The 15,564-nt window shown below is 48.1% G+C and overlaps 1 protein-coding gene across 1 annotated transcript in view; it reads left to right on the top strand.

Annotated features, from left to right (window-relative positions):
• Window positions 1-15,564, top strand: part of BOC (BOC cell adhesion associated, oncogene regulated) — a 91,227-nt gene that overhangs the window by 53,988 nt on the left and 21,675 nt on the right. Inside the window, exons 5-8 of the mRNA XM_006155115.3 lie at window positions 10,616-10,762; window positions 12,710-12,853; window positions 14,777-15,070; window positions 15,432-15,543. Coding sequence (XP_006155177.2) covers window positions 10,616-10,762; window positions 12,710-12,853; window positions 14,777-15,070; window positions 15,432-15,543 — 697 coding nt within the window. The remainder of the gene's footprint in view (window positions 1-10,615; window positions 10,763-12,709; window positions 12,854-14,776; window positions 15,071-15,431; window positions 15,544-15,564) is intronic.

The raw sequence follows: 15,564 nt of genomic DNA, 5'->3' as shown, positions 1-15,564 counted from the left end.
AGAGAGAGAGAGAGAGAGAGAGAGAGAGAGAGAGAGAGAAGGAAAGTGAGAAAGCAAATGCCAGATCCAGGACTCTAACTACAGTCAGCCATGTGGGAGTCCAGTGCCTTCAACCACCATGCCACCTGCTGGCTCCACCTTTATCTTCATTTCTAACAATCACTATAGTGTTCTTTCCAAAATATATTTTTTTACCACTATTTATAATCTAGTCTCTTTAATTTAGTTTCTACTTCAGTAGCTTATCACTTAACAAGGTATTCCATCCCTAAAGACCTATTAAATAAGACAGAACTGGAGTTCTCATGTCCTGTTTGGAAAATAACCAATCATGTCTTCTCTAGTGATGACTTCTGTGGTTGCAGGTTTTAGAGATGAGTGTCCTAAGAAGTAGGAAGTGTTTAGAATTTTTAGGAGAGTCTAGTAAGACGTGGCCCCCTGGCCATTAAGGCTCTCTCAATCTGATGGAGAAGGTGGACTTCAATCACATGTAAGCCATAAAGCAGCTCACCCCATGGGTTGCCTGACGGAGATGTGAACAGGATTAAATGGGAGCGCAGAGGCTGGCAACGATTCATTTCATTTCAGGAGACCGATGAAGGCTCGGGGTGTGCGCCTTGGAGAATGTGTGTCCAACAGCCTTTATCTTTAACTTTTTGGGTCCCCACATACCTTTCCCAGACCTCTAACAGCTAAATTCAACTTTCAGTCTTGTATCCTCAGACCTACGCCCAGTACGATTTCCAAGGTGATGCTGGTACGTCCACAGTGAGTTTCATGTTCACAAATTCATTTTCATAGTAAGACGTTTTCATGGTGATCTCAGTTGGATTTTTGGAAGTGTATTTGTCCTATTAAGAAAGAGAGACGGAAATAATTGCCCTCACGAGGCTCATCATACCATCACACACACCTTCCAGCCAGCCAGTTGGTCATACACACGTGTGCCTAGCATGGCTCAGGTCAGCACGAGATCTGAACCCAGTCCTCCACCTGGCTCCAGCATTGCTACCCTCGCCCTAGCACCTGCACTGCCACATTTGGGTCTCAGTGGAATTCTTAATCTAGCAACCAGGTGATTATCTCTTTCTTGCTATTCCAGCTCATTCTCCACTTCCCCCATTTTTCTCTGTTTCTTATATTTCCCCTTAGGATATGTACATTTTGTGATTCAGAGAGGAAACCAGAGAGCGTTTTCTCCATCATCACTCCTTCTCCCACTAGGCTGGTTTGGTCAGCCAGTGACGCCCTGACAAAACAAGAAGGAGCCATTTGCTCCAAATTGGAAAAACATTTGTGTGTTGCCCTGGGTGTCTCGGGGAATCTTGTGCAAGACCTTGGGTTTGGGATGAAGGGGTGGAAAGAAAACACAGGTGGCTTCCTGAGCTGCCCCAGGAGGGGAGGGAGGCTGCAGCTGAAGCCCTGGCTGAGCGTGTCTGCCTTCGCTGGAGAGACATGACAGCACTGCACAGGGGCATCGAGCTGGGAAAGCAGAACTGGCTTGAGCTTGAAATTTAGTTGTTCTTTATTGCAAGTTTTGCATGTTTTACTTTGCCGGTTTGGTAAGAAAATTACTGAAAGAAGCCTAGACTCGGAAGTGCTGTGAAACTTAAATATATTAATAGGACATGCTTAAGGACTATATAACTTTTAGGTCAAAATCAAAAGAACTCTTTTTGTTTTCTATGGACACAGGCAGAAATTCACAACTGCAAAGAATTTCGCCCTGATACTCTGGTGAAATCTTCAAATGGCATCAGCAACTCTAGTCTTGGCCTGGACAAATGCTCAGACAGACCTATGGTGTCGGCTTTGCTTACACAGCAAATATCCATCCCGACTGCCTAGATTCCAGTCCTGTGTTTAGCAGGGGGTCACTGTTTACCAAACAGACCCCCCCAGTCCATAGTGCATCTTCTACCAAGGACACACTTAAGGACTCTTAACCCACTCCACTCTTCTCGTCAGTCCATTCTTCTCACACACAGCTCCACACTGACGGAAAATCTTAGGTTCGATTTCTAAAGGGCCACATAGTGGGTTGGTTCAATGAGCTAAAACAGACTTTGAGGAGCTTTTGTACCAGAAGATGAGGGAAGGATTGAACAGCATGAAGTCACAGAAATCCCTTAAGGAATGTGACACAAGGTGGTTCTTGTAAAATGGAAAGGAGAAAATCAAGAGAGCAAAGGAATCCCCAGTCTCCCACATTTGGGGGGATGTGGAAAAGTTTAAGAATTTCTACTTTGATCTTGGTTTTAGACATTCAGCCATTTTTGGAATCCAGTAATAATCCTGAGAACTGTAGAAGAGTGAGTCTGTCCTGCAAATGGACAAAGTATTTACACCTAAGTAAGCAAAAAATATGCTGAGGCAAAAACAAGAAATTGTTTTCCTGTAGGGAGGATTGTTCTTAATTGTGAGTGACTGTGCTCCCTCCCATCCACATGTGCTGGATGACTCCAGGAGCCACGGCATAAAACTGAAACTCTAGCTATGCTTGTGGCCCATCACGCTCGTCTCTCAGCTCCACCTCCACCTGGTGTTTCCTTCCCATTCCTTTCCTCAGAAAGTCCTCACCTCTTGGATGACTAATTCCTTCTTAATTTGCAAGACTCGGGCATTTTCTACTCTAGGACTCTTGTCTTGACCCCCACAGCCTCCCAAGTCTGGAGTAGGTTCTCCACTTCCTGTCTTCCTTTGAGTCCTGTGATTCCTTCCACAGCCCCCTCTTATGGTGGCCTCTTTGCCTGGAGGACAGACTGCCGTTACTCATCTCAGTGTCCACCGAGCTTTGCACGGGCCTGGTGCACCGTAGACCTTCCGTGAATGTCTAGAAAGAGGCAGCTTTCCAGATAAAATGTGTTTGGAGCCTAGAAGATCAGAAAGAGCACACAAGAAGTGGATAAAGATGTTAAGATTTCTTCCCCCAAGTATGATGCATTAAAAATTTTCAGGGAGTAGGTTGGAAAGGATGAAGTGGGAACTCAGGGTATAAACAGGAGGAAGATACAAATAGATTCCAGAAAGGTTCAGAGTAATGGCTTCTATCAGACGCCTAAAAGGCTATTTAAAGGAAACTGAGAAGTTTGGAGAAGTCTTTGGAACCTTGAAGGGAGATGCCAGTGAATGTGCACCATGTCCCTCCGACTCCCTGAGGATGGTGTCTGAGACAGCGGGTGGGTGGACTTGGTAACGGCTGGGTGTGTGCAGTGCCCAGGCGTGGGGGCAGACAAAGCTGGCCTTAGGAGAGCGCCCTGCCTCTCCTACCCGGAGGTCTGCTTCCAAGGGCCTCAGAGACATGCTCATCTCCATTGGCCCTTCTAAGCTCCTTGGCCTCCGTTTTCTCTCCTCTCTCTTTTCCTACGCAGGCAGCCAGCCCTGCTGAAGGCTGCGCCAGGATCCCACTCTGGCTCTGATGAGTCCAGACCACCAGGATTCACATTAATTTTCCCACTGCTAAGTTTACAGTTTATATTCGGTTGATCAGAGAAATATGTGCGATGTGGGTTGCTGGCAAGTAAATCTTTTTTTTCCCTTTTCCTCTGTTCCTCCAGTGTATTTTTTTTTTCAAACGATTTCATTCCTTCTTTCAGTCCAAAAGAAACTCCTCCGTTCTGCTAACGAGCCCTACCTCATAGCTGCACGGAAGTCAGATAAACGAGCTGGTCTACAGACATCTTCTGTGTTCATCTGGCTGCCAGACTCGGTGGAGACATGGCTCCCATCTTTGACTTGTCTTTGAGGATTAATCATATTTCTCGTTCTCTTATGTCTTTTTTTTTATTTTTTTAATTGGTTCAAGCCAAGAAATTCCTGAAGCCTCAGGCCAGTTTATTGTAAATCATTTAATGACATTGCAAAATAGGTTCTTTTTATTCTCCCTCCTTCCTCTCACACTCCTCCCTTTAGACTCTTTCCTCTGCTCTCACCCGTTTTCTCCCTCCCCTCTTGACTTTACTTTTTCTGCTCTCATCCCCCCAGTCTTTTTCATCTCTTTTCCATTCTCAGCTTTCTCCCGCTGCTCAAATCTAGGTGTAAACCCCACCTCAACTCAAAGGAAAAGAGAGGATTTAAATGTGTCTGGCATCTGCAAAGTTGTTTTTTTCCCCTCCCCATAGTAACTGTTTCTATTTAAATAAAAGAGAGCATGCCTTGCTTTCATTGGGAAGTGTGTTTGAGAAATTGTATGTCATGCTTCCATGGCTGTCAGGGGGGAACTTTGGAGCCAAAATTATTTGTGCAATTGGACAGACAGGCAAAAAGTCCCAAAGAGAGTGAGCAGATTTATCCACTCTCCCAGGCTGCAAAGGAGAAGCAGTTCTTACTCTGCCAAGCCCCTTCCTAAGTGTCTCTGTAGATGGCGGTGGCCTGACTTAGGCTGAATGCTGGTGGAGGTGGTGAGGATTGCGCTGGAGGACACCACTCTGGCGAATCTCTGTATCCTGCCCTGTACTGTCCTTATCTGTTTTGCCTATTAGATGAAAGGCATCCTGTGGTTGGGAGTTAGGTCTGTGTCACTTTGTAGTTTTTGCAGCGACTGGCATAGTAGGCAATCCTGCAACTCCTAGCTGGCTGAATGAATGAGTGAATCAGTGATGCCTGGCAGGATGGGATTGTGCCGAGTGCTGGCAACAGAACATGCTGGTTTAGCCCAGCTTCCTGGGCTACATTTTGGTTTGGGTTTAGTGGCCTGTGTGACAGAGGTACAGACTGGTTAACGGCTTACTCACTACCCCAAATGCGTGGCGTCGGAGCTATTTACCCAGGCCCCAGGACATCCAGCCACTCAGCAGGTGCCAGGTTTTCTAACCTCATGAGTAAACCATCAGGCCCAGCCTCTACTGTGCGTCTGTAGTTGCCCTGCCGCCCCCCGCCATCCTCAGTAGATGACTGATGTGGTTTTCCACTTGAAGAGCATTTTAATTTGGAGGGCTACCCTTGGGATCATGCCAAGCTGTGGTTTCTCAGGTGACTTAGGGGTTCAGAATTGTGCTGTGATTCTTTGCCCAGTGGTGAAGCAGTTTAGGGCAAGGGAGAGCCCCCCATGTTGCCAAGGACCTGGCAGCAAGAGCGTGTCAAAGATCCTTCACCTTCTCACATTCCACATCCCAGTTCAGCCACACAGGAGTGAGCCAGAGGCTCAGCCAGAAACACTTCTCAGTAGCTTTATTCCCTCTGCGCCATGGCCAGTTCTCAGTAAGAGACTGAGGGACAGGGAAGGAGCACAGGGTCAGCATGTCACGGAGAGCTTCGTTAGGATAGACCCTTCTGTACTTGGTAACATTGACCACAGATGCAGCAAGCCTCCACAGGGACACGTCAGGACTTGGAAGCCATGAGTTAGGGAGCAGAGTGATCAGCCCCAAAACTTCCCGATGGCCCTGAAGCTGCCAGGTAAACCCTGTGGAGTGGCCCGATCTGGTGGAACCCACCCACACTTCAGCGGATGAGTACAGGCTCGTCCTGTGATCTCCGAGAACAGGCAGGAGAGCAGGACAGATTGTACGTGAGAAACCACTGTGAGCTCTATCCTGGTCTCCTATAGATGAGAATTTTTGAAAAGGTTTAGCTCAGTTCATGGATATGGGAATATTGGTAACTTCATGCCACTTCATGACACACGCCACAGGTATTGTTTTACTTGACTTTTTACTATAACAAAATTGAACTTTGATTGACAGCCCAAAGGACTCAGGGAGAAGATAAAATGAGGAAATCGCATAGGAGAGATTGTTAGGTTTATGGATTACTGGGTACAATTAGCCGAGACCCAAAACATCCTGTCACTGAATAGGTAAAGTTCATGAAAATTGAGGGATAAGCCTACTATTCAGATTTGACAGGGCCAGCTGATGGCGTAGTGGTTAAAGGAGCAGGATCCTACATGGCTAACTATGTGGTTTAAGTCCCAGACCAGGAAGCTTGGAAAAACATGCCAGGCCTACATGCATGCATGCCCAAAATACCAAGAAGAGAATGGAGAAGGGATTGTGGCATGGCAATCCCCTCTCGGAGGGTGAAATTTAATCCCTTCAACTCCCTGTCTCTCTCCAGCAAGCGCACATGTCCTATAGCAAATTTTAAAAAGGAAAAGAATTTGACAGCTTGTGTTATGAAAATACATGAACATAACATCAAATAATTATAATTTAATTCACAACTTTACTCAGCCTTTTATTAATAAAGAAAAGATGGTGGCAAGAAAGAAATTCAAGAGGGGCTCTAGATAAAATTGGTCCATTTATAGTTTCACAAATGATTCTGGTGATGGCAGCCACACCCATATACCTCTAAAAGTCTCTTTTTGTTTTTTTAGTTATTTATTTCAATAAGAGAGAGAGAGCAGTCTCAATGCTGACATCCACCCCCAGCCTCAGCCAGCCCTGGGTCATAAATGTGCACTGCCCAACACGGTCATGGAGGTCTCTAGATGCCAACCTGGAACCTTCCCCTTTGGATCAGCTTCATAGAGCATCACATTTTACTGCTCTGCCATTGTTCGACCCCCTACAAATCCTTCATTTGCTTTCTCTTCTTTCCCGTGGCTGAGAGGGTATGGCCTCATGTAGCCTATGAATGTGACAAGGAAGCCTTCACAGTGCAGGTCATGGTGCGTTTGTGAACATGTCACTATAACCTGAGCATCTACGTGTCCTACAGAAGTGATATACCACCATATTCATCCTTCTTTAAGAAAGGAACCGGGCAGGGTCCTATGCGGGGCCTAAAATACCATGGGCTTTGTGAGAAAGCACAAAGTTCTATGACATGTGAAGGTCATAAATTCATAGATGGCATGGAAGACCAGGGCTTCTGTCCTGTCAAGAGCTGAGAAACAGCTACATACTTCCAGCATCTGATGAACGTGGACACATTAGTGAAGAAGCTGGAAGAATGCTCAAAGACAGGATGCAAATAGGGGTGTGAGGGAAGGTAGGAGGATTAAAGCTGCAAAAACAATGGATTTCTCAAACACATCAGCCAACAGGCAAAGCAGGTGTCCTGTCAAACCATGTCCCCATGAAACCTGATCCATCATTCTGCAGTAAAGTCCTGCTAACCCCATTTGTAATGGAAGGCCCTACCCTCATTCCCAGGGAAGCACACTGAGGAGCCAGGGACGCCGCCAGGAAACCGACTCTGCAGACAAAGAGGCCTGGGAACAGGCTGTTTTCCTTCATCTGCGCCAACTGGATCTCTCTGCATCTGCCTGGGTTGATGGCTGATTAGACTGTTATTGATCATACAGACTCCACCCCTCCCTAGCCTCCTTCCTGCCCAAAAACACTAGAAAAGGGGGTTCTCTGATTTCCAGATCATTCATCACTTCATTACTCCGCCTTTGATCTTTCAGTGAAATTCAAGTTTTGCTCCAGCAGCCAAATTGGGAGTGTTTGTCTAGTGAAGCAACAGCTAAAACTTAAGCTTGGGAGGCACAGGGAGGGGACAGGGCCAAGGACCAAACTGCTGCTTATTTGTTTTGAAGCCAGAAAGACTTGCCTGCCAGTCGGCTCTTGTGGGGAGCTGGACGCCCAGCTGGGGTGCCCTTGGCCCTGCCCACATGGGCTGTTGTGCACATGTTGGCATTAGAACAGAGGAGATGTCTGGCCCACATGGCTGACCGGTGCACAGTTTCATGTCTCCCCACAGCATAGCCTTCTGTCTCCAACCACATAGTTGTCAGAGAGTGCAGAGAAGCCAAAAGGAGCTTAAGGGAGGGCCCAGTGTTTTTAGCATTAAGTTGGTGAGATGGGTGCATTGGAGGGGTGTGTGCTCCATGTCTGGATAAGCCCTCAATTACAATGGACAGGAGCTCGGGGCCATGAAGATGGAGATGGCATCCCGGTGCCAAACTCCTTTCAATTGCTCACATCTCTCTTGCAAAATAATCTGCTAAGTTTAAGTATATTCTTGCTTAAGGCAAATTTTTCTTGGAGTGAGGTAAAGAAAAGGAGGAGAAAAAAATAGCTCTTGGTGGAGTAGTTTTAGCTCTATTAGACCGTGGAAGAGAATGCTTCTTCAGTGCCTGAGGAATTTTCCAGATGCCTCTGAGTGCTCAATTGCTCATAGTGCTTGGTGGGGAGCCTCCTGTTTGGCAGGTATAGGGTATGCTGGCCTAAAGGAAGATTAAGGTCTTTGCATTTTGTAAGTGAGTTGTTTTCAAAAAGTAAAGTTACCAATATTTAGTTAGAACACATTAAAATCAGGCAATCCCTTTACTATAGTCCAAATCTTCTTCTCTCTGAGACAAAAAAAAAAAAAAAATCATTATCTTGGCTCAGAGTCTTGGCCAGGACTGGGCAACATAATTTTCAGAGCCCAATGCAAAATGAAAATGTAGGGTCCCTTGTTCAAACATTAAGAATCTTAATATGATGACGGTATAGCATTAAGCCAAGTGTTGGTTCTTTCCAAGTACAGGGACAGGGTGTAAGCCCATGAAGCTGACCTTGGGCTTAGCCTTCCAAACTACCCATTCATTCAGCAAGGATTTAGAGAGCATTTGCTGTATCCCAAGCACTAATGGGACTTGGAGTAAGGGCAGTACATGAAAAAAATTAATGGGCTTCTTATCAGGAATTTATAATTTTGTGAAGATCAGATATCACAAAATTAAATAATGATAAAATAATTATTTAAAATCCCAGGAGGCCTGACACATCCCCCTAAAGAAGGAATCCATGAGAAATCACATCTTGACCCACAAATGCCTGATCAGCCTGGAAAATAAAATGGGGCTGAAGTGCATCAGGCACTCTGTCACACCACTATGAACATCATGTCTTTCTTATGCTGTGTTTATTAGACTCATTTCAGTTTTTCTATGACCCAAGAAGTAACCTCTAAAGAAATACCCTGTTTTCAAAATAGCTTCCATTGGACACACTTAGGTACAATGTTCAGCAACATTTGTTGTGCTAGGTCCTTGTCCTCTACCTTACCATATAGACCAAACTCAACTAGAGAATTTGAGCTCACATGCAACATAAATGAACATTTTATACCTTGTGGAGCTCAGCTTCCAAGATATTCACTCGTTTGACATTTACTGAGTATCTACTTAGGCTAGAACCTGGTTAGATTCAGAGGACTCGTATATGAACAAGACTTTGCTTCCTGTCCCTAAAGGTTTGACAGTCTAATATTGTAATCAAAACAGTGATCCTTTCTTAGAAACAATAGAGCTTTCCTGCCCTGGCTTAGCTTAATTTAAGAGTTTTTGGACAGTTCCATTAAGTAGGAAACCTCCTGACCTCACTGAGTACCTTTATCACTAGGCTCTCCTCTGGTGACAGTAGTTTGTTTTTGGTAATTATCTCTTTGTCTTCTGTGAGAAACTTGATTCCTTCCTGCTCCAGTTGCCTTCTCTGGGTCTCCAGTGGAAACAACAACAGGGGCAGGTAGAGTCTTGCAGTGAAATTGCAGGAGGCCCGATGCTATCAGCCCTCAGGAGCTGAGCAGAATTTGGGGTGGTCAGCATTCGGAGAGGGTGCCTCAAGGGCTTTCTGAGAGTTTTGATGAAAAGAATGTCTGGATAAGACATTTTCTTCCCTCTTATCTTCTGCCCCATTAAGTGTCTTTCCTCTCTTAAATTAAATTTAGCTATAATCCTGAAAAACAAATTTCCAATATGGAATGTAGTCTTGTTGCATAAATGGCCCCTATTTTGTTTGGCCACATCAGTGATTTGACTCATACAAAGTCATGCTTGTTGTTTGGACTCTTGATGGTTTGAGAAACATCCCACTCTTGTTCCAGATGAATCTCTGTCCTCTCTCAGGTTAGATCTTAATTTTTGTCCCACAGAATTTAACCACTGTACTGTGGGAGAGAGGCTCATAGTATAGGAGAGGTAGCCACAAGTTTGCCAAAGACTGTGGCCTCTGTGTCAGAGCCCACGGTTTCCCCCACATGCCACTGCTATGAAGCCACACTGGATTGCTGCTGTTGTCACTCTTTGCCTTAAGAAACCCTCAGACATCCACAAAGCCCCACCCCTAGCCTCAAAGAGGGATTAGCCATGTGATAGAGTTTAGCTCCTGAGTTAGCAGGAATCATCTTTCTGGCTCTAACCAGGGTCAACAATCAAACAGCATCTCAGGTCTATGACTTTTCACTGTGGATGTCTGAGAAAACAGTAGGAAGGCTATTCTTAATTGAACTGGAGAAAGGACTTAAGCATTTTCTTTTATTGTTCCTCTGGTCTCTAATCACTGAGGCTCCTTACAACTGTGCTGAGGCATTTGTGCCTTGACTGTGACCCATTTCCAGGGAGAAGAGCAGAGCCAACCTGCCCCTGCTTCTCACTGAAGCAGAAGAAGCTGGACTGTGTTGGGGGCAATTTTAGTAGAATTATCTACACCCTCTTCCAACTGATATATACAGCAATTTGAACTCCTGTCTATGATGAGGGCCACACATTCCATCCTTACAAATTCCCATAGACAATAGGAGGCTGGAGGAAGTTCTCAGAGTACCCTCCATCAGCCCCCCTAAGTGAAGTTCTGCAGCTGTTTATGTGAAAAACACCATGGCATGAGCCCACTCTGGAATGTCAGATGGCCACTCTCCTCCAATAAGGCCCAATCGACATCTTCTCTTCTCTCCACAGATCTCCAGGACTTTAAGTTAGATGTGCAGCACGTGATTGAAGTGGATGAGGGAAACACAGCCGTCATTGCCTGCCACCTGCCCGAGAGCCACCCAAAAGCTCAGGTCCGCTATAGCGTCAAACAGGAGTGGCTGGAGGCCTCCAGAGGTGAGTTGGCAGGCCCTGAGGCTAAAGCCAGGAGAGGAGCCGGCCAGCTCTGACCACACTCTGCCCAATAAAACTGGGTCAGTTGCTGCTGACTCTCAAACCCTCATAACCTCATGCCAGTCAGATGTCTCCTGTCTTGATATTTAGCCCTGTACGATCCCTAAAGGGGATGGGTTCCATTATGGAGGTCCCTGCCCCTTTGAGGCCGTGGAAGTTGTTGCTGAGCTGCTGCCATTTGATAAGGGCTCTCAGCACATGGTTCCAGATACTTCCTGGGTGAACCCCCTGCCACCCAGCACACACAGAAAGGCTGCCTTGCAAACCCAGCCATCCCCAGAGCTTTGTGGTCCCTGGTGGGAGGAGGGCTCATCTTCACACGGCAGAGCACCGTTTCTAGGGAACTTAATGCTTTCCCTCTCTCCATTTCCTGGTGCTGCAGTAATCTCCCTGCTCAGGCTGCAGTGGACAGGACAGCTGGTCCAGGGGAGGCCTAGCTTTGGTCCCAGAGTGCGGACAGGGGTCGGAGAGGGGGAAAGAAGATGTCCTTCACGATCAAGGCTGCAGTCTGCTTCTCCCTACAGCTGACCCTGTACTCAAGGCCACGTAGACTCAACTTGACCTGACCTCACAGCTCAAAATGTGTCTCTTTTAAAATAGCCTATAGATTTTAAGATTTTTTAAAATGAACTTTCTAGTTATGGGAGGACTACATACATGTGTGTTCATAGTAGAAAACTTGGAAAACACAGAAAACTGGTTTCTGAAAGAGGAAAAACCCTAGTCCTACCGCTCTGAAATGACTAGAGACAGAGAGCAGAGCATTAATCCCTACTGTTCCCAGCAGAAGTTTGGTGGCAGCCCCACGGGGAGCCAGCTCACCCCACAGGGTGGGAGCTTTTCCCACTCCATCTGGCACTGGCCTGAGCAGCTCACACCTGGGTGGCCCGACAGCAGGCAGGCACCAAGCTTGGTGACATCACAACTCCCTGGAGAGGCCACCAGGACAAAGTCAGAGCTGCCAGCCAGCACCTTGGCTGCCAGGAAGCTTAACACCACCCCAGGCACTGGGGTGTCCAGAAGTGTGAACCTGCCTCCTTATTCAAAGAATCTGGAAACGCCCCTAGGACCACATTCTGGGCACCCCTGGACCAAGAGCAGACAAAACCTAACAAGCCAGTGATGTGCAGAAAAGGGTTTACTTTTCTGCGGTGGATGGGGGTGAGACCATTCCACCCCAGTGCATCAATGCAGGTACCGCTCAGAGCAGTAACCGATGGGAAGTTTCAGGGTCAATCTGTCCTTCCTGGAGACTTGCAGGAATAATCATCTCGTCACTGATATGGGCAGCATGCGCCCTTTGAGTCTTACAAGGGCTCTGCAGCAGCATGCATTCTGCCCTTTTACAAAGAGGAAACAAGATGCAAGGGGTTAACTAACTTGCCCAAGATCACAGTTAGTACCCCGTTGTGGAGGGCACTGCATACGGAAGCCATCTTGAGCTATCCGCCATCTTGAGTTATCCACCATCTTGGATAGCTCAAGATGGCGGATAGCTCAAGATGGTTCCATATGCAGTGCCCTCCACACCCCGTACATCAGAGCTTGAGCCCAAGATTGGATGACCCCAAATCTGCATCCTCTCCACCCTCCTTTAGCCCCCTTGAAAGTACAGAATGCCCTTCCACAGACCTATGCAGTAGCTTGGAGCAGTCAGCCCACCAACCAGCTCATTAGCTGGACTGCTAGTTATGACCTCTGCTGTAGGCAAGGTTTTATGAAGAAAATAGTGTTTTAAGTTTGGACCTGTTGGGACTCAGGTATGCATCAGCTCCTGGCTCTTGCCTGCCTGTCCTGACTCCCTCATATCCGTTCCATTTGTGGGAGTTTCAGAGTACAATATTCTGGGCTCAAACTCATTCCATGTTCCCCTCACTGCCATTTCTGCAGACAACTACCTGATCATGCCTTCGGGGAACCTTCAGATCGTGAACGCCAGCCAGGAGGACGAGGGCATGTATAAGTGCGCCGCCTACAACCCAGTGACCCAGGAAGTGAAGACTTCTGGCTCCAGTGACAGGCTGCGCGTGCGCCGTAAGGGCCAGACTCACCGGCTGGGTGGTGGTGGCTGGGGAATATCACCGATGGAGGGGCTAATGGAGCTGGGAAGAGAGGGGGAGCATGGGGGTGCCACTGTGCAGGCTCCAGTTGTGTGTTCTCCAGGCTGGGGGCAGGGCGAAGGTTGACTGTGGGGCTCCGACCAGCAGGACATCCAGGACTCAGCCAGGGATTGTCTCCTGCTCTGGCCAGCCCTAGTGCCATCCTGGCACATGGCCTGGCTCAGACAGCAGCTCACATCAGAGCTCTGCAGGATGTCCCCTTCCTTCTGCCTGTGCAGAGGTTTCCTTCTCTGTGCTACTGTGTGAGTGGGATCGGTTGGAACATGCGTGTTGGGCAGGATGGTCTCTGCTCAGCAGCCGACATGGCTTTGTATAGAAAAGATGCCTTGTGGGAGGCCCCAGACCTGACGAGCGCCCTGGCTGGGCCTGCCGTGAGTGCACTGCCCCAACACCTTCCTCTAGTGATAGTCCAGGGGGACTCCAGGTTCCCCCATTACTAGGAAAACAACAGCTACCTTTTCTGACCATGTTCTAGCATCCCTGCACAATCAGTAGCCTGATATCTTGCACAGAACTGGGTTTTCGAGTGGGCACCAGAGGTGGAATTACTGTGAAGCTAGTGAAGATAAACTGCAGTGGTCCTTCATTGGCCTCACTTTGTATTCTTTTTTTTTTTTTAGACAGATTTTTGCTATAGGATGCATGCACTTGCCAAAGAGACAAAGTGAGACAGAGAGAAATCACCCTCCCCCCAAAGGGGATGACCATGCCCCAATTCCTTCTCCTCCATTCCCCTTCCAGGATTTCGGGCATGAGTGCACACCTGCCCAGCATGAGTTTTAAGCCACTGGGTCCAGGACTTGAATTGTGGTCAACTATGTGGGAGCCCAACAGTAACCATTATGCTATCTGCTGGTCCATGTATTCTTTTTCTTAAAGAGGGTTTCCCGAACTGTGTAAGTTTCAGGTTTAATAAAGCCTGTAAATGCCCTGGTTAGCATATAAAACAACACCAGGCATGGTCCACCTGGTCCCCGTAGGGTCCAAGGACATCAGGACATTGGAGAGTACGTACCTTCCACTGCATTCTGCCAGCGCGCTGCTGAGACACTGGTCTGTGTTTGGGGACTGAGCAATGTGAGACATGCATAGCTTTAACATGGGTCCTATTTGGCCCAGTGAGATACTCACTGGGAGGGACCGAGACCCAAGCTAAGCAGGGCATGGCAGAGGGTCTCCCACCTACCTCATCCCGGGCCTTGCCATGCACTTACTGAGCACAAGCAGGAAAAGCCACCCACACCATTTGAATAGTTACTCTCTCCACACCCCTCTCTTGCTCTCCCACACACATAGTTAAAGGTGCTGTGTGTCACACTCACACTGCTCTCTGTACTATCATTTCTTTTTTTTAGAGAGGTTTTTGCTGTAGAGTTTGTGTACTCACTGGAGAGACAGAGAGACAGAAAGCAAGAAATCACCCCCCGGGGGGATGGCCATGCCACAATCCCTTCATCTCCAGTCTCCTCTTAAGGTTTGAGGTATGCATGCACACACGCCCAGTGTGAGTTTCAAGCTGCTGGGTACAGGACTTGAACCACAGTTGACTACATGGGAATCCAGCAACATAACCACTACGCCACCTGCTGTTTCCTATACTATCTCATTTCTTACTCAGGACAGCTCTCTGCAGGGGGAAGTCCTTGTTCCTGATAAGGAAACCAAAGTCCAGGGGTGTTAGCAACAGTCTATAAGCCCATGAAGTTGTTTTAAGTCCTGAAGACTGTTGGAGCCTGAATCCATGCTCTCTGGGATTGGGCCAGGGCTGGAGGGGATCCCCTGCAGGAAGTCCTTGTCCCCTCCCCCAATATCTGAATTCCTCTCCTCACCCCTGCAGGCTCTACTGCTGAGGCTGCCCGCATTGTCTACCCACCAGAGGCCCAGACCATCATCGTCACCAAAGGCCAGAGTCTCATCCTGGAGTGTGTGGCCAGTGGGATCCCACCCCCACGGGTCACCTGGGCCAAGGATGGATCCAGTGTCACCAGCTACAACAAGACACGCTTCTTGCTAAGCAACCTCCTCATCGACACCACGAGTGAGGAGGACTCGGGGACCTACCGCTGCATGGCCGACAACGGGGTTGGGGAGCCCGGGGCAGCGGTCATCCTCTACAACGTCCAGGTGTTTGGTGAGTGTCTTCCGTGAACCTTCTTCCTGGCCTTCTCTCTGGTCTGCTCTGGCCTTTCTAAAGCAATAACCCTGGCTCAGAGAGGGTTAGTGTCTTACGAAAGGCTTCCTCTTGGGTGACTGGTTGAGGCACACTCAAGAGTCAGATCCTCAGATCCCAGGGCAAGGCCCGCATACATTCGTCCCTTTCCTGTCCTGAGTCAGGAGGAGATGTGGGGTTTGGCCCTCTGCCCCTGCTCATTAGGAAAACCAACAGCGAAGGGGATGGAGGGAGCCTCTTGTGACTGCATCCCCTCCCAGTCTGTGAGGCCCGGGGATGGGAAGACCCGGCTCTTCTCACCCCTACGATGATTTCCTGGCAGAGCCCCCCGAGGTCACCATGGAGCTGTCCCAGCTGGTCATCCCGTGGGGCCAGAGCGCCAAGCTCACCTGTGAGGTGCGCGGGAACCCCCCGCCCTCCGTGGTGTGGCTGAGGAATGTCGTGCCCCTCGTCTC

The sequence above is a fragment of the Tupaia chinensis genome, unplaced genomic scaffold (genome assembly GCF_000334495.1).
Source record: "Tupaia chinensis unplaced genomic scaffold, TupChi_1.0 Scaffold000437_1, whole genome shotgun sequence".
Lineage (NCBI taxonomy): Eukaryota > Metazoa > Chordata > Mammalia > Scandentia > Tupaiidae > Tupaia > Tupaia belangeri.
The sequence above is the reverse complement of the archived record's forward strand: the minus strand, read 5'-3'. Positions and strand labels throughout refer to the sequence as shown.